At 39.9% G+C, this 24,175-nt stretch overlaps 1 protein-coding gene across 7 annotated transcripts; it reads left to right on the top strand.

Moving 5' to 3' along the window:
* LOC137102449 (triadin-like) lies at positions 1-24,175 on the top strand. Of its 7 annotated transcripts, XM_067481997.1 has the most exons (34): positions 1-386; positions 3,434-3,643; positions 4,523-4,573; positions 5,900-6,025; positions 6,105-6,131; positions 6,586-6,639; positions 7,319-7,345; positions 7,622-8,731; positions 9,447-9,578; positions 9,998-10,171; positions 10,259-10,321; positions 11,403-11,441; positions 11,644-11,685; positions 11,777-11,845; positions 11,929-11,970; positions 12,050-12,103; positions 12,211-12,264; positions 12,405-12,452; positions 12,544-12,801; positions 13,331-13,378; positions 13,471-13,509; positions 13,666-13,698; positions 13,876-13,923; positions 14,010-14,060; positions 14,183-14,230; positions 14,355-14,402; positions 14,513-14,560; positions 14,740-14,856; positions 14,988-15,023; positions 16,354-16,398; positions 16,493-16,519; positions 18,356-18,388; positions 19,420-19,464; positions 19,613-19,703. In XM_067481997.1, exons 1-32 carry the CDS (start codon positions 368-370, stop codon positions 18,385-18,387), a joined length of 3,219 nt encoding a protein of 1,072 aa, XP_067338098.1. In that variant the 5' UTR covers positions 1-367; the 3' UTR covers position 18,388; positions 19,420-19,464; positions 19,613-19,703. The 7 variants fall into 7 exon arrangements, with proteins under 7 accessions (XP_067338098.1, XP_067338099.1, XP_067338093.1 ...); XM_067481998.1 differs by lacking the exon at positions 14,988-15,023; XM_067481992.1 differs by lacking the exon at positions 18,356-18,388 and having other exon boundaries at positions 5-386; positions 19,613-24,175.

Raw genomic sequence — 24,175 nt, 5'->3', positions numbered from 1 at the left:
GCAACCCCAGCCCCAACCAGGCAAAGGGCAAAGACACTGACCACCTAAACTTGGTCCCTGTCCGTCTCCCCAGCCTCACCCACTGGGACGGAAGTCAGCCCTCTGCACCACGTTGCAGTCACCTGCACCCATGAAGGGATTTCGACTTCTGGAACGAGAAAGGAAAGTGCAGATTTAAATCCTGAGAATGGAAGAAGAGGTGTAGTGTGTTCTCAGCACCGAGCGTTCACATGTCGCCGCTGGATTGGAATTAAACGCTGGGATTAAATTACACAGAAGCTGAGGATCTACTGTGAATTGTCCTTTTCATGGAAACATAATCTGCACCAAGGATTAATTGTTGGAACAGAACTTCAACTTTGACACTATGACTGAAGCCTCCGAAGGTAAAAGAGAATCATGGCATTCAGTAACACACTCTGCATGTTTTGTTTTGCTCCTCTGACGTTGTGCTGGCCGGTGTGTGCTGGGGAATTTCATGATTGGAAGCATCTAAAAATATGCCGCTATCATGTATCTGCTATTTGTAATGCGGCTTTGAGATGCCTGCGACTTCTACAGGGCTGTGTAGGATCAGCCAGCACCAACACTGAGCCTCCTGTTGCATGTAAACACACCAGCTGATACCAAATCAATAAAAACTTTATTTATATAGCACCTCTTTTACAGACGAATGTAATTCAAAGAGCTTTCCAGACCATTGAAAGTTGAAGAAAGCAAAGACGAAAGATAAAGAGTCAAATAGAGTAAATCATTCCAAACTAAAAGAAGAAGTCCACATAAATGTAGGACACTATAGGACAATGAGACTAACGCACACAAATAAAAGATTAAAGATAAAAACACAATAAAATAAATGTTTGGTTCATAAAATATAGAACAAACAAAAAATAAAAGGGGGAGTAAACATGATCAAATTGACAAAGGTAGTAAAAAGAGTTAATGCAACAAATGAATAGCACACGCAATATTTTAATAAATGGAATCAACACATTCTGTTGTTCTGAGATGTGCACGAAAAAAAAAAGCCGTCGTAAACTAATTTACACACCGACACAGATATTGTCCTGATCAGGAGTTTGCCAGAATTTGCATGTGGGTGAAGCTCAGGAATGTTTCAGAATTATTCTGAATCAGAATTATACTCTTGTGGTGAAATGATTTAGCATGAAAACCACCAGCTGGTCCATGTTGTGTGAAGACCGAGTGAAAGACGACGTTATTATTATTGAATAGATCGTAAGTAGTTTCTCGGATTATTGCATTAAAACATCAAATGTTTGAGTGACAGTATCGTTTGGCTTCAGCACAGAGGAGACGCTCACCTAAAGCAGCACTGCAAACTAAATTCTAATCAGTGAAGCCTGATTAAACGAAAAGCAATAAACCTACAAGCTACAATAAAGCACTATTCCAGCACATCGCCTTCTACTTACAAATGCTTTTTAAGTGCAGTACACTTCCAAGTTAGTTTACACAACTAAAAAAAACGTGTACAGTACTTCAAAATGTACTATGTGCCATCTTTCAAACAAACTAACGTGACATTTCCTACAACTCTGTATGAGTCAGCAGTCGGATTTACTCGGTGAAATCATGGAAACTATTCACTTAAAAAAGATCAAGTAATGGTGACTTGTGTGTCAAACACTCTACTTTGTCAACTACACCCCTCCCCCCAAATTAATGAACATGCATTACTATTGTACAAATACTACACTATACAACATGTTATGCTGTGATATACCACACTGATAAGGTGGACAGACCCTCACTCTCCCAGCTGTTCCATCTAAGAACACTTTGTTTCTCTATTAGCTGTAATTATCTGGTGCTCAGGTCAGTCCCACCCCATTAATAGTTACCTTCATGAGCTACCTTTTAATAGATCAGCGGTTCTCAGCTTCTCCCTTCAGGGCCACAGCGGAACATGTTCCGCATGTTGATGTGTTTTTATGCCTGATTGCCCTTCCTGCCATAACCCTGCCATAACCAGCTGTAGCTCAGTTGCTAAGGCAGTTGACCATGGACCACAGGGTCAGTGGGCCACACCTGGTGGGGTGGTATTCATGCATGTTGTATTTCCATTTAAAACCCACTGAAACTATACAACTATTGTGTCAGCAACAACATGAAATATTATGGGCAAAGGTCAACATTGGGAAAATGTTATGCTGGCCATGATTGACTGGTGTCAAAACAGAGAGCATCCCAGTTCACGGGGTTTGTCCCTGGGTAAGTCACCGAACTCGTTGAAGACATGGAAGCAGCAGCTTGAATCAAGCGACCCGGTTGTAAAGGTCTCTGTTGAGCTCACTTCAGCTTTGTGCAGTCTTTAAGGAAACGATGTGACCACACTTCCCCGTCTTTGGACTGAACAGTAGCTACAAGCTCCTCATGGCTGCTGTGAGTCGAGATGTCATGGACGAACAGTGAGTGTTGTCAACCACATGTGGAGCCAGGCCGGCCACAAAAGGAGGAACTGTGCAGGATGGTTTGGCGCATTTACTGTCATTTAGTGAAAGTGGGAAATATCGGCGCCAAAGTGAAGGAAAGATAGGAAGAAGCTATTCATTATAAAGAGTGATGAAGAGGAAAATGTCTTGTCTTCTTAAAAGACATTTTACTTATGAACATAGTGAGAAAAGTGTCTTGACAATCTGAACAGTTATATATATGTGCAAACTTATCTTCCATATGCTGTGAGACATCACAGTTTGAAAGAGGAACTGAAGACCTGAGCAGATTTAGTCAGTGTCAATGTCAGTGAGGATTAAAAAAAAAAAGCTACAAAGAGACGGAAACTTCAGACTATAAATGTGACTTGACTAACTTTAAGCCTGTGACACGATTTAATTAATTTGTTAAAATGAATAAAAGAGCCATTTTTGCTCCAGTGTCAAATGTAATAAATTAAAACAATTAAATCTGCAGCACAGTATAAAGTCTGCAAACAGTGGAGAAACCTTCATTTTAAGCAAATACATTTCAGCAGAAGCAGAAATCTGTTTAAATTATGTTATATGAGATTTTGGATATGAGGAGTATTAACTAGTCTGAACTGACCTGAGAGACACTGAGTGTCATGCTACATACAAACATCAGCTCCTGAAGCAACAAACAAACTCCAGATGACATCACTTGGAGGAACCTTTTGTTCAGATGATGTCATCTTGTTGCTCACGCTATGGAGTTTGTAATCGGGGTCTCCCTGTTTTTCCAAAGCCCCCCAGATGACATCATCTGAACCCTAATATAATAAAAAACCTCCTCCGGCTGATGTCATCTGGAGGAGCTTTTCGACTAGAAGCAGAGATTCATTTTCAAGTTTAAAAGCACTGACATACATTTATATAATATACACATACCTATGAAAATATGTTAAAAATAAGATGTAAATTACTGTAGTTGACTGTTATATTTTATGTCCCAGCACGGTCGACCACCACCACCATGGTCATTGACAATAAGAATGTGGACGCTGGCTCGCCTCCTGTACGGACCTCCAGGAAAACATTCACAGATGACTTCTACTCTACGTTCAGCTCCCCGCTGGCCTGGATCTTAGTTCTCGCTCTTATCATAACATGGTCTTTTGTTTTTGTCATCATGTTTGACCTGGCGGACTACAAGACCATTTCAGGTGAGGAGAGGACGTCATTGTTACAGGAGGTGTGTATTAAATCACCTTTAGATATTGGAATGTGGGCCAGTTCACACGGACAGTCAGGTTTCCCGGCTTACTGGCAGCAGTAAGGTCAACGTTGGTGAATAAAAATCAGCCCGGCTTTAATTCTGGATAGTCACCCATCACGACTTCTTCATGAGGCTGAATGGATGTTTTCTGGAGAACTTACAGATTAGGTTTCAATGCAACTCAACACAGCAGAAGTGAGGGGCTGTGTGTGTGTGCGTGTGTGTGTGTATGAATGTATGAAGCAGGAACTGAAGCCAGGAACTCAAGAGAATCTGTCTGAGAGGGAAAAAAAAAGAACCAAATCCTAAAACTGATTGTGTTTTTTGATCATATCCTATTTATATATCCATATTTTTACTATCCCCTGTATTTTTCTGTTTCTGCACAGTCCATCAAACTGCTCTTGTAAAATCTACTAATTTTATGGTTCTTCTGTTTCTCCGTAACAACATCACTAATTTTCAAGGGTTAGTCCCATGTCTCTCCAGACCACGAAGCAAACCGTGCTTCCAAAACTTCAGCTCGGTTTTCTAACCCCAACACCAACATCTTCCCTCATTCGCTCATTTCGCCTTCACTTCAACATATTGTTACTGATCATCTTCAAACAATTTTCCCAGAATTTACAATGGCATCTTGTTACAAAGGACAAAACAAGCATCCAATTCGTACGTGCAGTGATTTCAGTATGTTTGCATGTTACAACTTCCTCATCACCACAGTGTAAACAGAGAAGAAACTCCATCTTACATCACATCCTTTAGCTTCTGCAGCTCCATCTTCTTCCTCGTTTTGCTTAATGTCTTTGCTTTCTCATCCAACCAGGTCACCCACATTCTGGCGTCAGGAAGGTTTTAAGGGATTCAGGGCGTAGAGGCAAGAGACCTCACCTGCTACTAACTCAGACCCTTTTTAGTACAACTAACAAGTGTTAACAGCTGATATTGGGCTTCAGTGTTAGAAGGTCACATCTGCACAGCTGCTGTTTGCGCATCACTGTCTGCTCAGTGTAAACTACAGGTGGATATAGCAGAATCATAGTTTGTAGGCATTTTTTTTTATCATGTGTCTTTTTTTTGTTTATTATTCTCTGTATATTTCTGGGTGAAGAAGACTCAAGCTTGAAAATCAAAACAAATATATATATATTCATTAAAATCAGGACAAAAATAGGTTTGAATGTTTGATGTCATTTACCAGAATCATCACGGTGGCCAGTAGGTGCAAAACAGCTCTTCACTAAATATCAAATTTTCTGAAATGGCATGTTTTTTATTTTTGTCGCTGTCAATACAAAAAAAATACCATTTTAGATAATACTGGTAAATGATAAGAAAAAATCCAAATAAAAAAGAAAATCAGATAATCAGTGTATTTTTAAACTAATTATTACATAATATACAATTCTTCAATTTTACATATTTTTTCCTGGGGTTTATTTGGATGATCTGGATGCGTGTAGAGCGTATTATATTAGAGATAATTAAATTGATTTAACGTTCAAACTGATTTAAAATGGTGAAAATCTATTTGCCCCTACATTGAATGCGTCGAATAAAGAGCTAATTTACATCACGTTATAGATACAATGTGTTTTCCATCTTGAGTGTGACAGTGTCTTTCTCTGAGACTGAGTATTCTGTATGAAGGGAACCATATTATGTTGGTGTTTGCACTGGGAACACTGGCCCTCCTTCAGTCAACCAGCGGGAGTAAACCTCTTTAAAAACTATTTATTAAAATTCCTGCACAGAAATTTATACATTCAACATGCAAATCTGTTGTAAATATATTTAATACACACAAAAAGATTGAGTTTACAATTAGATTGATGAATGAGGGTCATTGGGATTTTTTGCAAATGCTATTTGCACAGCAGTATGCTCCAGAGCGTGGAAGGCTTTCTGCAGTGGTTAAACTGGAAGGTGGGCGACTCCTAATATAACACTGATCAGTTCCTTAAATTGAGATTTTTTTAAGTTGAGCTCCACCACAGTTTAACGTTTTGCTTTACAGTTTAAATGATCTGACTCTTCCTCAACGTAGAAAACGGAAAGTTTTATCTGCATTGAGGAAATGTGAACGCAAAGGTTTCGAAAGTGCAGTTGAAATTGGATTTGTTTGTCTTGTAAAAGAATGACTTCACTCTAACAAAATGAGAGACTACACCCTTTTTCTGAATTTGTGTTGCTGCTCGGTCAGGAGGCCTCAGCAAGATCAGCTCAGACCCGGTGAAAGCGGTGAACGAGGCCGTGGAGGAGTCAGCAAACATGATCAGTGTGATGGTGAAATTTGCTGCCAGCCTGATCGCTCCTGGAGAAGATGAAGGTACTTTCACAGTTTGTACACAGCACAGAGCCAAACCACAACTTTGTGCATTTATTCATTTTTCTCTGATCCTCTCTAGGAACTCTTTACGCAGTGAGGAAAAAAGGTTTGTATTAATGCAGCTTTTGATTTTTTTCTTGGTGCAATAATCACTGGTTTGAGAAAAAAAAAAAGCTGTGCTCACTGTTTTTCAGACCTCTTAGTGATGCTGTTTCTTACTTTTATTGTACCACAAGCCTGAACTACTCAAATAAAAACAAACTTTAACCGTCCGTTTCTGTGGAAAAGCGACCTAAACGTATGTTTGGCAAAGCTTTTAAGTCTAGTAGACTTAATCTCTAGGGTGCTTCTGCTCCTCGTCATTTAAGATCCCACATGAAGATGCTGCTTTAACGTGTGCAGTTTACTATAATCCATCAAAGAAAACATGTAAGACATGAAACAGCAGGAAGTTTAATGCCACATATCTGAATGAGGCTGAGGGGCTACAGAAACATGGCCATATGGTTTTTATTATAGTTGTGGTATCAAACTGACTTTATCTATGAACCATCTCAAAGAATCAAGATGGTTGAAGGATGAGGAGGAAGTGGAGGTGAAGATTAAGGGAAAAGGTATTTCACAATTACTCTATATTTCTGGGATTGTGGAGATTAACTCCAAATAATTATTTATTATTAATAATGGTGAGTCGTGTTCCCTGCCCCGTAACCGCGACTAAGAGAGGCAACAACAAGAAATCACAGCACTTGACTAAAACTTACAGTCACAAGTGGTAGAAGTACTCAAACTCAATACTTTGGTAAAGTGCAAAACATACTTCACTACACATGTGAGTGCTACATCCAATCCTTTACTCAAATTGAAGTACTAAGTACATGCTCGATGTTCCTGGAGTACAAATATTGAAACGCTGTTGATAACACTCAAAAGGTGGAAAATATGGCAACGCAACTTTATAGTAATTAATAGTAATTTGTTGTTACAAAACCTGGTGTGGAACAAAATGAGGAGCTCTGACAGCTCATTAATGTATTATAATACAAGTACAAGTGTACAAGTGTACTTCAGTACAGTACCTGAGTAAATGTACTTAGTTAATACTGTATCCCCTCTGCCTGTTTCTCACAGCACAGCTAACATTTCTAATAAGTAAACTGTTCATTTCTCACTTCATTTCTTTGCTGCCATCAAGCCTAAACTTTGGTAAAGTCGATGAATGTGAATTGATGAATTCCATGTGTTTTTTGTGCTGTTTGTGCAGCTTTACATCATCTTATTTCTGTTTTCTAGGAGAATTTCTACCGTCACGAAGTAAAGGTTGGTCCCCATGGTCACAGGATGTACTGATGATTGGCTGCTACAGTAGTTTGTTTATAAACACCATTAAATATTATCATTGCTGTTCGTGTTATGATTATTATTTGTGTGTAATATTTTAATAGGTAAGACATGCAGTTAGTCTTTAAGTTACTTTGGGTTTGTTGGGTTGTTTTCTTATCTCTGTGTAATTCAATTATTATTCAAAGAGAATTATTAAATAGTTTTATTGAAACTACCATGAAAATGTAAATAACATGGAATTATTTCTAATAGTCATAGAGATGCAAGCAAAAAAGAAACAACCAGTGGTTGAGGTTGTGGAGGACGAAAAAGAGGAGCAGGGAGAAGAAGGAGATGAGGAGGAGCCCGCTTGGGAGGAGGCAGAGGATGAGTATGCAGAAGAGGAGGAAGAACTAGAGGAGGAGGAGGAGGAGTATGAAGAGGAGGAGGAGGAGTATGAAGAAGAGGAGGAGGAGGAGGAGTATGAAGAGGAGGAGGAGGAGTATGAAGAGGAGGAGGAGGAGTATGAAGAGGAGGATGAAGGAGAAGAAGATGAGGAGGGAGAGGAGGAGGAGGAGGAGGAGGCAGCTGCTGAGATGGAGCAAGATGAGGAAGACGAAGAACCCGGAGCAGCCGCACCTGAGATGGATGAAGAGGAGGAAGATGAAGAGGAAGGGGATGAAGCAGTTTCTCCTGAACCTATTTCCACGTCTGAGGATGACGACACCACTGACTCCTCAGAAATTAATGTACTGCTTTCCAGCGACGAGGAGGAAGAGGATGACGAGGATGATGATGAAGATGATAGACTAGCTGAAGGCGTCACAACATCCGAGAGCGATGATGCCATTGCAGAAGACACAGACGATGACCTGGAGTTTGATCTTCCTCTTGTCCCTGCTGCTAGTGACGATGATGATGATGATGGACACATAGACGAAGACGTCAAAGTTGCTAAGGAAACTGAGGACGACGATCTGGACCAGTCGGACGGGGACGTGTCTGTGGCCTCCTCTGAACACTTTGCAGATGATGAAGATGATGAGGAGGACAGTGAACTTAAAGATGATGACCTTGATTTAGGCTTGGACGAGGACGTCAAGCTTGATGTTGAAGATGACGATGACGTCATTGAAAGACCCATTCATGATGACGATGATGAGGATGATGGAGAGGAAGAGGAGGTGGGTCCTCTGGAGACCACAGACAGCGGAGTTTTAGGTGATGAAGATGACGATGACATTGCTTCTAAAACAGATGAAGAGTCTGAGGGAGAAACTGCCAGTGATGACGATGAGGACGAACTGGAAACCACATCAGAGTCTTTAGTTAGTGAGGATGACGACGATGAAGACGACGATGCTGACGACAACCTACTTGCAGGTAAAGTGCAGCATTGTTGAATTTTTAAATCATGTTTAATAACACAGTTCTGTGTCATTATTCACAGCAAAGTAATGTAATAAAATACTGTGTAAATGTTTTTATATCAAAATGATCATATGAAAATTGTAAACTTCTACATTGTTTAGATTTACTTTAGATTTGGTTAAAATACAATAAAAAATACAATTCATAACAACAATAATAATTAAAAGTTAGAGTGATGAATAAATACATTTATTGATATATTTTTTCCTGAACCTATTTTGGCTTTAAACCTTTTTTGCTGTGACTCCTGATTTTGTCTGATCTTTCCAGAGAATCTAGTCTCAAAGAGCAGTAAAAAGCATTAAATCAGTATATAGGAAGTAATAATAATAAGTAATATAAGTATAAAGTATTAGAAAATATATAAAAGTTTAATTTAAAAGCATTTTTTACATTTTTTTCTCGCCTGCTGCAAAATGTGTTTTTCTGAAAATTGAAGAATCTACAGGTTGTTCTAAATGTCTGAAGCTAATGTGAGAAGCTAATTGTGTCATTAATGTCACAAAATATTTGTAGATTTGAATAATTTTGATCTAATTGTCGACATCCTTCATACTTTGCCGTAAGATGACTTCATTTAAATTCTCTGTGAGAAGAAAAAGAAGTTAAACTGCTGAACTCACAAACCCTGCTGCCTGGAAAACTACAGTCTCTTGTGCGTTTGCAGCTTCCACTGCAGCAGCGGTCGCCGTCCAGGAGGAGGCGGTAAAGACTGAGGCAGAGGACGATGCTGAGGAGGAGGTCGTCAGTGAGGCTGGTGATGAAGACAAGACTGAGGAGGCAGAACCAGACGAGACCGGTGAGAATCACACATCAGTTCAGTCTGCAGTGCTTCTGTTGCTGCTGCCGCAAATACTCATCTCTAGTATCCTGAGCGAATAAAAATGGACGGTTTCTGTGGTTTAATACATTCTGCATCATTTCACAATAGGTTTTTTTACTTGAAGTTAGTGTTTTCGAGACCAATGAATTAATAGGCACCGTGGATGAATTGTACTAAAGTTTGTGCCAGTATTTGTTTGTTGCACTGTTGTTTTTCTGCATTAAGCCGCCTGCTTAAGACAAACATCAATGAATTCAGAGTTCAAATTTCGGTTACTTCAATATGTCTTTGGCCCAGTTCACACAGGAAAATCGATCAGTCATCAGCCCATTTTCGGCACATGAATGTAATGATTCACATTATTACTGAATAAAAATCCATGCATTTACCCTCAGCTTCCAGTCAGCCTGAGGACGAGGAGCCGAAAGCTGAACCCCGGAAATCTGTGGATGAACCTGAGGACAAAAAAGAGGAGTACGACGAAGACGACGATGAGGAGAAGGCGACAGTGGATGTGATTAAACCTGTGGCTGAACCTGAGGAGGAAGCATCGAAGACTCAACCTGCAGGTCAGAGACTGAGGATCATTTGAAAATGATGAAATTCATTATTGTACTTATTAATCAGTTGAGTGAATCAGTAACGTTGTTTTTTAGTGTGTCCATGTTTGCATTCGGCAAAAGCCAAAGAGTCAGTGACAAAGACGGCAGAGAAAAAAGGTTTGTGTCAGTGGAATCCGTGTATGATGTGTGAAATATGCAAATATTGTTTCTAACTAGGTGCCTCCAGTGGAGACCAGCATGACCTGCAGTGGCCCGTCACGTGGTTTAATGTTAACTCTGCCTCCAAACTGACGCCGGAAACTAAATCACATTCACAGCATTGAATCCAATTAAGAGTCTTGTTACAAAGTAGCACTGCTCCATGATCAAAGTGTGTGTGTGTGCAATGATTTGAAACATGTTATGTCCATGATATCCAAACTTCAAATGAGACAGGAGACACTAATATGTGTTGTGCATTGTTATTTAGGATGCTGCATGTCTCATAATTTATCTTATTCTGGTTTATGTGATTTATTTAGAAAAATCACACCGTTATCAGCACATGTAATATTACTATGATTCTTGTTATTAAAGGCAGGTACAGCTCCTATAAGCTTCTGTAGTATTAACGTACATGTATTTTGTCTGTTGTCATGATGACATTTGTGGAGTGTGGGGAGGGGACTAGTAACCCGGTTTACTAATATTAGCATCTGTTTTAAATATGTCATTTTCCAGCTGATGTTGTCTGCAGCAGCATAGTTATGGCTCAGTAGGTTCCTGCTCCACATGTCAGCAGAGTCATTATGCAACGTGTTCCACAATGTTGTACTTTCTGTTACATGCACAGAAATAAGGCGAGTGATAAGGAAATGATTGTTTAAAGTACGCACACACACACACACACACACACACAGATTAAATAACAAATAACATTCATTTATAGGACAAACTGTCCTGATAAAGTCTTGTACTTTGTCGCCCACCCATCCACCACCAGCATCTCCCTACAAAGACTTTGCTGACTAATGTTATTTTAGTGCAACCATTTTTACAATGACCACTAGATGTCACCAATCTCCCACTTGTCTCAGTCGAAGAAAGGGACTTATCAGATAGTAGGTGTCCTGCTAAACCATAACTATGGGCTGATAACGCGTGATAATGCTCGAACTGACTGTGATGTGTTTGTCACTTGTTTTGACTGACTATTCAGTGTTTGCAGCCTAAAGTCTGACATCTCACCTTTTTTTAGAGGCTCCCAGAAGGATTTCAGCCGTGAGAAGGCGAAAAGGTGCAACACATTTTCTTTAGTCTGTTGTCTACAGTTAGTGTATTATCAGGACTGTGTTTTTGTGTAGACGTGGATTAATGACACAGATTTGATGAAGAGTAAATGCTGTTTAACTTAAAGTGTGGGATTTAGCACCAAGAAGCACATTCGAGGGCCAATAGTTCAGTTTGTTAAATAAAGTATTTTTATTTTTAATTTTAAGAGCGTGCAGCTGTGAAGACAGACGAGAAGCCAAAACGGAAAGGTAACTATGAACATTTAACGCCAACATGTCAGTGCTTGTTCCTACTTTGGTCTAATACATAAAATTACGCTTGTGAACATGTTGGATTCAGCTCTTCCCAGGATTGCAGCACTGAATACAAAAATCCGGAGGGTCCGGAGGTTTCCTGCTCCACTCAGAGGTACTGTACTAAACTTTGACAACACCTGTCACTTTCCATCACTGTTTAATTAATGGGATGTTTTATCGTTTGGAAAATCCAAGAAAAAACCAAGACGGAGCAGAAGACCAAGACTTCCAAAACAGGTAACTAGAGTCTTATAAGCACTAAGGTGTCAGTCAGTCATGAAAAGATTTGTAAAGATGTTTTTATGGTCATTTGCAGTGACAGAGACAAAGATTAAAAAACAGGAAGAGGTTCCAGAATCTGGAAAAGAGGGTACAATACATGTTATTCACATTAGAAATAAAAAGAAGTTTTACCTACAACAATATAAATATGGAGGACATGAACATCAAACCTATGTTCTCTGTTTTGTGTTTCAGTTGGCCCTTGTAGACCTGCACCAGTCTACTGTCCATCTCCACCTGGATGGTACGGTGAGTGGCTCAGACTGTGTAATTGGTTTTAACCTCATCGTGGAGAGACAAGTGTCAGATTTTATGACTGTGGAGATGAAACGTCGGTCTCTGCAAATCTCAACATGTTGAAATATCAAATGAATCCCTGCCTCTTTCAGTTCATCACATTGTGACAGACAACCCGTACCCTCCTCCCACCATGTCAGGTATTTACATCTATAGCAGCTCGTGATCATGATTCTCTCTGTGTTTCTTGCTCAAACAAACAAACCTATTGAAATATTGAAATATTTTCAGCTCCGTCTGCTCCTGTTCTGACCGCCCATCCTATCCAACCTGGGGCTCCACAAATGCAGCCTCTGTATCAGCAACTATATGCTCAATATCAACCATATCCACCAGTTATGCAGCCTCAACCAGAGCCAGCTCCTCCAGTCCAGCCAGGTGAATCGGTTCAGCCTGTGCAGCCACTAGTCCCAGAACAAGAGGCTCCGGCTCAGTCGGAGATCCAGCCTCCAGCTGCTGAAAGTCAGCCAGCTGCATCTCCAGTCCAGGGTATGTTTAAAAGTCATATGTTTATTAGTCATAAATGCAGGTGTCACCTTTACAACACACCGACATTATTACTAATATGATACAATGACCCGCTTAAACCTTTATCCACACTAACATCACAGCCATCAACAACACGTGGACATCCACTCCCATTACATCTAAACCAAAGAAACCTTAATAAAACATGAATCTTAGAGGTCTGTAACCATCCATACTTTAACAAGATAATTTACTAATTATTTTACGCTTTAGACTTGCACTAACATTTTCCCCGAGCAACAGTCTGGTTTCTCCGCACAAAAGCATGAAGAAATACGCAGCATTCACACGGCAGAATAACCTCATCCTACTCACAGCTTCCAGCGAGCTTCAGCTGAAGGCACGTAGACCTCTGGCAACACAATTGGAAAAGTTTTACATATTACAAGTTTTACCCTCAGTAGAAAATTATATTCAAGTAAATTTACCACTAAAACTAAGAGTTACACTAAATTACATTTCTCATTTATGCCTCATTGTGTCCCTAAAGAACCAGAGACTGTGAAGGAAGAAGTGAAGACTGCCTCCAACAGGACAGGTACAAACAACACAATAAGCTGTAATAACCTGTTACATAATTACATTCTCTTAACTGCTGGATAATAAGACTTAATATCTGGGCATTTTCAGCTGCAAAGGCAAAACCCAGAGCTGCTAAAGCACAGAAAGGTACAGTGTGCTGCCTCTCAGTGCTTCATTTGTCAGCTAATTCGAGCACTTACTGTACAGTAACGGTGACGTACAGAGTCACATTTTGCTGTGCGAACACATTCATTGTAGAAAAATTAACTCTGCATGACCGTTTCCCTTCAATTATCCCATCAGAGCCAGCAGCAGCCACAGCAAAAACAAAGAAAGGTAATTTATGTTCACAGCTGAGTAATTTGCTGTTTCATTATATATATTTTTGTTGTTAGTGCAACACACTCCGATGCTGTTAGGAATAATACAGACACGTTGATTGGCTCTAAATATGTAGACAGATTTACACACTTGAGCTAAATATAAATAACGTACTGTAATTTCCAACTGTAGATGCTGCAGCTTCGAAAGTCAAACCAAAAGCAGGCCCAGCAAGAAAAGGTGAATATCCATGAATCTACAGCCCACTGCACATATTGAATATCAGCAATATGTATTTTAATGTATTTTTGTCTTTGTTGCTACAGAACTGGCTGCAAAAAAAGAGAAAACTAAAAGCCCCACAGTGGCCAAAAAAGGTAAAAATAAATTAGTATTCAAATCAAAATGTTTATCTATATGAATATGCGGGTGAAGCGTTGTGAAAAAAAAGTTTTTAAGTTCTTTTATAACTTTTATTCCTATTTATTTCTTTTTGCAGAAGCACATGTGAAAAAGAGAAGCACAACTGCTGCAGCTGCCAAGAAAGGTAAAACCATATGAAACAATCAAAGGTCTCCATTCATCCTTCGTATGAAGGAGCAGCTAATATTTGGCTAAAAAAACCTAATTATTCAGGCCACTAATCTCGAGTCTTTTCCTCATTATGTTAGAGCCTGCGGCCACACGCCACAGGAGGAAGTCAGCTTCTGAAAAGACAGGTAGCTACACACGCCGCCGCTCGTTACGTTAAAAAAAAAAAAAAATCAATCATCATTCACATTAGTGAGGAGAAATATGATTGGAAACTAATCGTCTTTGCTGCTCTCAGAATCATCACCTGTCAAGCGCAAAGTCAAGGCAGCTGCACCCAAGAAAGGTAGAGCTCTGAACATGACACTAAATCTCACAAAGTCTCAATTTTGCACTGGGTTTAAGATTTGATCATCTAATTTAGCACAATCTTTACTTTTCTGTTAATGCAGACGGAAAACCAGAGTTTGGATTCTCAGGGCGTATATATAGTAAAAGGTATTACTTTGTCTTAAACACGTACAGATTCAGAACCACGTCCACAGCCGCTCAGACTGAGGCCGAGACTCGAGCTCGTCAAGAGAGCGAATGTGACCTCTCAGGCTAAAGAGGAGAAACCTGCCAGATCCTTGTCTGAAGCAGGTGATGCACGAGTTTAAGTTCAATTTACTGTCCAATGTGGGACATGAATGGTCGTCATTGAGCATTCAGAATGTACCTGAGCTGTGGAGCCAAATCTGCAGCTCATCTTTTTTATGTATTTTTATTTTTAGCCAAGACACGAACTAAAGTATTGGCAGATAAGAAAAGTAAGAACAACATACTGTGTGTGTGTGTGTGTGTGTGTGTGTGTGTGTTCAGATATACAGCTTTAAGGAAAATATGGTGCCTTCCATTTTAACTGGGAAGTTGGAATTTCAGATGATAAATTCAACTAAAATTTCCCTGAGAGTCAGATTTCTGACTCGGAAAAGTAGAGGAAGCTCACTGGCCCTAAATTTAAATGCTGGGTGACTTGTTCACACGTTAAAAGCCTAAAAGCTGTGGTAATATAAAGTTTGCTAATATCTTTGTCCTATTTGTGTCTTATTAAAAAAATACTTTCCAACTTCTATCTGTGGACATGTTGCAAAAGTGTCTGGTTCTGCTGGAGTGCGTTTACATGGACTTAAGGAACCAGGTTACCGTTGGCTCTCTGTGAAAAGCTGTTATCTTAACTGTTATTAGGCTGCGACAAACTACTACGTCACTATTTAACAAATGAAAACCTTGAGAAATAAAGTTACTCTGCTGCTGCAGTATACGCAGATTTCCAGTTCCCTGATTACCGAAAAGAACCGATTTCTTCTCGCACAGCTGTTAAGTTCATGTAAATTCCGTCAATGACTAACCCAGCTAGAACTGTGAAGTCAGAGCCCTGCGGCTCACCAGGGGCTTCCATGCTGTAATAGTTGTCTGCATTTTGTTTTCCTGATTTCCTGGCATGTTGGGTGTAATGTTGTGGCCGTGCTGCCTGTAAGATGCTCTTATACCAAACTGTACAGTGTAGCTAAATGCCACATGTAACATCCAACGGCTGCAACCATCACACTTCAAATACAGTTCTCTGTCCACTTTTTGGGGCCCCATTAAAATAACAGAGCCCTGGGTTATGGTTAGACAGCTGGGGCACAGTCACTTCCCCACATTTTCTAAATGTACAACCGCATTAAAAATTGACTTGACATTAACTCTACTTATGTTTGCAGTAGGATGTGATTGTGGATTAACTGATATTCATAAGATGTCTCGGATGATCTGCCTCAGAACGACGTAGCATATTTCCTGGTTGTGTTACTTAAAAGACAGCATGTGAAAGATGTTTTTTTGAAATTCTTTGGCAGGCACCACGGTGGATTTCGCAAAACAAACAGCGTTATATATGAGATGGGGGTCATGTTCCGTCTCCACTGGCATCACATCCTTAGTTGCACGTTATGTGATTAAATAAGCCGTTTTATGCATGATGAAGCTCTAATTAGGAATGTGTCCAGCTGGATCACACTGGGAGGGAAATAAGATTGCAAGAATATTAAATGTACACCACAATTACAGGGAGTTATTTGGCAGGCTGTAATAAGGCCGTCTCTCTTCTTACAGGCAAAGCTGAGAAGGTGGAAAAGAAATCTGTCAAGGAGATTCAAGGTATGAAACAAGAATAGAATTGGAAAATTAATCTAGCGTGTGATACGGTGTTTGCATTTTCCATTGATTAGCATCTCTCCTTCCCAAACTGTAGATAAAGACAAACAACTACCACCACCTAGTGAGTATGAGAGCATGAAAGGCATTTGTCTCCAGTGCTAATAATGTCCACTAATGTTCAAATGTTGATGGAGTTTATTCATTCAGAACCAATGCTTCATCCAAGAGGCTTTATCGGCTCTACTGACCAAGATTTCCGGGCTTTACAATCTCTCGGAGTCATTGAGGGTCATTCGATCAGCCTGCCGCTACTCGTTAGCGATGCATTGATTGAAGTGTGAATTGGCGTCCGACTGCTTGTTAGGGGAATTCGGGCACCGTATGCAGATGTGGTGTCTCTGCTGCCCTTTGTAGATCTTTATTCTCCTTTCGGTTTGACATGCTGCAGCTTTGTTGTCTCCTTTCCCTGATTAAAAACCGCAGTGAAGGCGTAATGTTTGCTGACATGTTCATCAGCGAACCTTCAGACCTGTTAGCGCTGTGCTTCAGGGCTCATTTCTTCACAACAGGAGTGAAGTGAAGTGCCTCTTTATCTGGTGCTTCTATTTACCCAGTTCTTTGTTGGTTTTTGAGTTTAAGGCGAGAAACATATGGCCGTGGAAAAGGTCATCTGTAGTCGAAACGCTGCATAATACTACTACACTGTTCACTCCTGAACACCTGGATCAGGTGTGTTGAATCAATGGAGTGGAAGATCGCAGGTGGAGTGGGGTAAGACATAATGAGCTTCTGATTGACTGAACCCACCTGTTCAGCAGGTAACCAGCAGCAGGTAGGGCACTAGTTGGTTAGGGACAGTTAGAAAACAAGTCCAGGCCAACACATTCTCTAATCACATAATGAAGCTTCTTAAGGCATCAAATTCGCTGCTTTTTAAAATCATTTTGCTCGACTCCATGAAGTCATTATTGGATGCTCCAGGAGTTTCACTATTTGATGCCACGAGAATGACTTTACATACATGCAAAGACCTTTTTAGGTTTAGAAAAAGCAAATTCAGGGTAAGATTAGGATAAATTACTGCTACAAACAGTGACAAACATCTCACATGCTCTTCCTTACTACAGTGAACACGAGAATCTTGTCCATTAACGTCTGGGATTAGAGTTGATTGCTTTAATTGATTCATTGCTTTAGGTGTCAAATATTGAAGCATTGGAGCTTAGCAGACCTCCAGAATCTGCTCCTTAGCCCTTCTTGTGACTACAGGTTCGAGGCTACATTAGCTGCTGCTAGCATAACACACCTGAATACGAGGTGCATTATGGTTTAAAAAAAAAAAGGCACCGTATGTGAGAAAGGAAGAAAAATGTGCAGAATAAAAAAATATTTAAAAAAAAAAGCGAAATGGGAAATATTTCTAGTAAATAAATTGAGATAATTTTTCTGACATTATATTATTGCAGTGTTAAATTGGAGAAATATTCTTTTAAAGCCATCAACCAGCAATAGTTGTGCCTAACACCCGAAATCCCAACACTAAATATGCTTATCAAGCTTAAGCAACAACAACCATTTACTGATCAAAAAATATAGGAAAAGTAAAGATTTTGCACCATCTTTTGCAAATGCTCAAAAACTAACTTGATTAGAATCATAATACCTGAAGATGGCTCAGCGAAAACACCTCTTTTCGTGTTTTCGGTTACTTAGAGGCGTCAAAGTGTGTCGAGATTGTAACTAGAAGTTAAAGTTGAACATGTGCTGATGTTTTGCTAAAGGTCAATTCTGGATTATTATGTGACACAAGTGTAACATTCCAAACAAACAGTTAAAATGGCCTGAGGTTAGATAAAGTCTCTTGAATGAATTAATAACCATCTTCAAGACCAATTACATCTTATTCTTATTATTTAATTGACAGTGATGCTTTATGCCATATTTTTGTTGTTCATAGAGAATTGGAAAAGCGCTTCCTGTAAAGCCTGAGGTATTAAGTTAATTCTCACCATCGTTCCACTGGTTAACTCAATATGAAGAGACGTTCTCTCCTAATGATATTACGAACATAAGTGATTAGACTTTAATGAGATGAGCTGATTGAGACGGGATTAGCCGCCTTTTGAGAAGCCTCGATTTACTGGAAGAGCTTATGGCCTTTGATGAATATGGCGACAATTAACACTTAGCCGGACTGATTGAATCCATGAACCAAAACATTCAAAACTGGGTTTTTTTACTGGGTTCTGTTCTTACTGAGTCATCCAGTGGAGTAGCAACACCCCCCACCACTCCGAGTGACACTACACTTAACACTCTCACACAGTAGTTCTTGACTTTGAGGATGTGAATGAAAATGGTTTGAATTTTCTGCCCCGAACTTAAACGTCGACAATCATTCAACTACGAGCTTTGGATTTGGGTCATTTTGATCACAACCGACCCAAAATTACAGTATATGGTCTGTTTTTTTGCATGAAACTCTCCATCAAACCCACCACTGAAGAATCTAGACTCACAACATCTGGACTGGTGAAAACAAATAGTTGAAGGACGACTTCACTGACGTTTAACTCACTTCTTTTGGTTCTAGTTCGTTAGTACACAACAATAAATGTAATTAAACTTCACTATACTGACATCTCTCTACTTTAAACTAAAGCCATAGAAAGCAAATTGAAAAGTGGTGAAGTCGCCCTTTAAGAAAAAAAAGGCCCAGGTCAAAGTATCTGTCATCACTTGAGACACATGAAACTGTAAATGCATGTTATTTTACCATCTGCTGGGAGCCACTGGTAAACGCAGGAGAACTTCAAAATAAGAAGATGCCATCACAACTGCCAAGTAATTATAAATAAGTCAAAGTAATAAAATACTGTGTGATACCCGTTTTCCATCTTTTTCCAGACTCTGTCTTCTCCTTGTTCGCATGAAGTCACTCACACTTGTCTCCTCTTTCTTTTTTAAACTATTACATTACGATGCCAATACATCTCATTTTTCAATTCCCATTTCTTGCAGAGGAGCCTCAGACTAAAGCAAATACAACAGAAAAGAAGAAACCAGGTAATTGTCCAAACGCAGAATTTGGCGATTGTGTTGCTGGATCTGTGACATGCATTTGATGCTTTTCTTCTCTTTAAACGTTGAGCACATGCACTTTTGTGTTACTTAAGTTTTCCACACACTCAATCACTTCCACTCATCTTCGCAGGCCAGAGATTCTTCCAGTGTGTCTACGTCCCTGGCAAAAATGCACAGTACCCCTTACGACCTTTCACCCCTGCCATGCCCCCCGCCATGATGTCTCCTGCGCTCAAGTCGATGTTGGAGCAGCAGAGAGCAGCCAGGGCCTCGGGGCAGTAGGACAAACTTGATCTCTCGTTTCACGTCTGACAACACTGCACCCTTAGTCCAGCAGGGGGAGGTGTTTGTATCTGTGGCAGACTTCAGTCCTAAGAATCACCACAGACAAGCACATAACAGTGGACAGTGTTTGGTCTTTAATGTATTTTTACATTTATTTTCTCTCTTTTTTTTGGCTGAGCTCCTGTGGTTTGAGATCCTCCCTTCTGTTGATGCTTTGCTGTGTTTTTCCCGTCGCACGTGCTTCTTAAATATCACTAATGTCCAAACAAGGATGTGTTGACGTGACTCAGTTTACTGTACAAACCATGTTTATATTAAGTCAAGTGAGTGCTTGGTGAGACACCTTTGTACTTCAACGTTAGTTTAAAGTAGCTCTTAGAAAAACCAACGAGAGCCAAACATTTTAGAGCAGCTGATCCAAGTTGTACAAATTTAGACAATATCTATTTAAATGCTGTATTTTAATGTTCATAAACATGGGTTCAGTTATTTTTAATGTCACATTATTGCAATGCAAAGTCACCTTGATATTCTAAATTGCAGATGGTTTAATCTTATATTCCTAGTTTGTTCATTCAAAATAACCCTCATCACCTTCATCCATGTTGTAGCCAAAGCTTCCCCAGCTCAAGCTTGTCCTCGCTGCTTAGCTGCATTTACAACAGATTAGCATGCGAATGTTAGGGGTGAGGGGGGGGGGGGGGGGGGGTCAAATCCCAGGAGCTCCCACAGTTGATCCTGCTGCCTTCCTGTCTCTGATCACGAGTCTAAACATCCATCAGTCTCATCAACATGTGTGTGCGTGCACACGTTAGGGCTGCATCCAGCATGACACTGTCATAATGTGCAGCTCGGCATCTCACACCTCGTTTATTGGCCCTTAAACAGACTGCTTAGTTTTTAGGATGTAATTGTGCTGATGTAGGTGTGAATTACTGCAGGTTCTGAAGCAGTCTCACGTGGATCCAAACGTTACAGACTGCTGATCAAATATGGGAAATTCAGTATCAGCAATGTTATCAAAACAATGAGGCGAACATTTAAAGAGAAAGGTGATTTTTTTAAAACTTTAACTGTCCTCAACATCAAAAGTTTGCACCAAGGTCATTTTGGATAAATGAAGCGCAGTTAATGTTCAGCGTGGGTCTATCTGAGCATCTAAAAGCTCTTATCCTAGTTCTCTTTCAGACATAAACGTGTTCAGACACAGGAAGTCTGTACAACTCTGATGTGACCAAGTCATGAGACGCTGTGATGTCTGCTACAGTGGATGAATGTCACGTTAATCGTCACCTTATGCGTCGTGTCATCTCTTCAGTTACCTCACTCGTCACCGCGGGTTTGTGCCCCCAGCGCCAGGCCTGGCGTCGGCATTGCTACAGAACTTGATTTTGCCGTCTTACTGGCTGAAAACCTGTGAAAAGGAAGCAGAAGGGGTTTTCGCACTGGGCTTCACGTGCACAGCCCAACAGTCCATTTACAGGACCTGCTTCCAAGTTTGACTGATTGTCAGTTTCAGCCCTGATTAGTTTATTTCACCAACATAGACACAATTATTGTTACTATGAATTATTGTTACTAATTTATAGCAAGTTCATCTGTTTGAGCTGTTTCAGTTTATTATTTTAAAATCCTGCAAGCAAACATTTCCCATAGCCGTGACTACAAACTGGGGCTTCTTCCTCCATAGTTCAGGGTTTGGCCATCTGCTCAAAATACAACTAAACTGCATATGTGATTAGAGTTTAGTGGTGAAAGCAGATGATAATGTGCTGATGCAGTGTATTATTTGAATTAATTACACATTACATATGTAATTAGTTATCCGTTACTTTCCGCCACAACGTATTTGATGGATGACACTTTAAGAAAACGTGAGTTGCCAGAAGGGTGGTTGAGGAGGGTGCCGGGTGTAGAAAGCACTGGACTGTCAAGCCAAACCCCCGAGTTCACTTCCTGAATCCTGGTTAGGTTAAGGCAAGAAAACCACAGACCTCAGGGCTACAGAAAAACTGTGCATGTGTTTAAAAGCAAAAAACCCAATAACTGTTACATTGTCCTGTATTACACCGGCCCTCGATCTTCCTCTGACCTTAACCAGCTCCTGAATCGGCCTAATCACAACCATAAAATGCTTTAATAACGCTGTGGACATTGTACTGCTGGATCCCATATGTCAGCAGAAAATTAAACTTTGCTGCAAGAGTCGATATTTTGTCAAACAGAAATACTTCCTCTGGTAAAAGTATCAACTTCTTTGCAACTCACCCTTTACATGAGCTTTCAACACGTTTTCATTATGATCACAGGAAACATGATGTGGTTGAAAGGATGTTTCTTGGGAAAATGTAACCGAGGTTCCAGTTTAGTTGTATAGGAACGTAATTTTTAGAAGACGGCTAAAAAAAAGACATTGTAGTTAGTGTTGTACTGCAAGAACAGAAAACATCCACTTTCCACAAAAATGTATTTGTCTTTGCAGTTTAGTTACTTAGTGATGTTTTTACCAGACCGAATTGTTCCCTCTTGTTCCAGGATTTATCTTATCCATCGAGTCTTAAGTGTGTTCAGAAAGCAAACTGCATGCGAACAAAACAGCAGCACTGCGTCTGAAAAATACAGAGAAGAAACAAAAAAAAGCTGCAGTTCTTGAGGAAATTTCCCTCTCGGAGTAGAACAGGTTGATGGTTTGCTTTGTGTTTTGCACCTTTAGAATCATTTGTCACTTGAGCTTTGAATGAATTAAATGTTTGCCCTGATCTAACGAACCCTCCATTAGCTGCTTGCTGTTGCTACGCACTAAACTCAGTGTGTGTGTTCGGATTTTCAAGTGTGAATATTGAACCTGAGGCTTGACAGAAACTCTGGATTATTGCAGTAACTCCGAGTGTTAAAAATGGGTTAGGGGAGCCTGGGGGGCTTGGTCCTGCTCTGAAAGGTTTAGGTTAGTAAGTCTGAGAAATGTTGAAGTGTGAAGCTCCATCATGGCTCATGGCCAAATCAGACCTGACAGCCATCTACAGAAAGAAGTCACCGAGTACGCGGTTTATTTAATGTGGTGTTTATTTTAAAGGTTGTAGGTCAGAAAGAGATTTTTTATATATTTTGTAAGGAAAACTATTCCAGCAGAGAAAAACTGCTATGAACTTTTATGATACTAACAGACAATAACACCATACTTGATATGTCAGTATCAATTATTATAGACTAATTAGTTTTATTGTCTTTATGGATATTGATGTGAATCTAATCTAAAGGACAAATGCCCTGATTACATATTAAATACATGGGTTTGGATCATCAGCCGCTGTTCTCAACAGGGACAGTGTGATCACTTGAAGCAAACTGTTTACTTGATATGTGTGTTTCACTTCAGTGTCTTCCTCACGAATATTTCTTTGATTCTTTTATCTGCTTTGGTCAGTAGTTACATTTTCTCTGAAACTACAGTTACACAGAGGCCACGTTAGAGTCTGCAGCTTCCAAGCAGAAAAACTGTGGTCGAGTTTCACGTTGGTGTTTTTGTAGGTTAGTGACACGGATTGTTTTTTTTTTTCTTATTTCCTTTTTGCCACAAGTATAATGCAGTTGTGTCCTTACTAACCACCTACCATTAAAGGATCCCTGGGGAGTTTTTGACCACTAGTGGCACTGCAAACAAAAATACACATGCAAGACAAAGAACAAGAGGGAAACGCAGATCAACTACAGAAAACTGCAGACGGTGTAACAGGGTAGTTAGTTACCTTAAAGGGCGACTTCACCAATTTTTAACTTGATTTCTACAACCTTAGTCTAATGTGTAAATGTACATGAATGCTTTTAAACTTCCCACTGACTTCCCTATATCAAAATATTCCTCTGCTTCAAGCTCCTCCAGATGACATCACCCGAAGGAGTTTTTTTATCATTAGGAGTTCAGATGATGTTGTGCAGGTTGACCGTGATTACAAACTCTAAAGTGTGAGCAACGAGATGACATAATCTAAAGTGAAGGTCCCGCCGAGTGATGTCATCCGGAGGCATTTTTCACCTAGAATTACAGAGATATTTTAATATAGTGAGGTCAAAGGTGAGTTTAATCGCATTTAGGTACATGTGCTACCTGAACTAGAACCAAAAGAAACACGTTCACCATCAGTGAAGGTGACAATTGATCCAGCAGTGTGACTGGCATCACTTCTGCATCTGTAACATACAAGAAGCAAAACAGATGCAGTGAAATTTTGTTTAGTTTGTTCAATTCAAACGAGAAACAAGTCATACGTTAATGTCTTTACTTGGCTTAGAGGTGCTGGCAGGTGGATTTTCATCGCTTCTTCCCATCTTAAGCCGAGCTGTGGCTTGAAAGAGTGACTAACCTTTGAAAGTACACTATGCGATGGCAGTTCTCAAAGTCTAACAAAGA

Source organism: Channa argus, chromosome 17 (genome assembly GCF_033026475.1).
Source record: "Channa argus isolate prfri chromosome 17, Channa argus male v1.0, whole genome shotgun sequence".
Lineage (NCBI taxonomy): Eukaryota > Metazoa > Chordata > Actinopteri > Anabantiformes > Channidae > Channa > Channa argus.
Note: the sequence above shows the minus strand (reverse complement) of the source record. Positions and strands in the feature narration are given on the sequence as shown.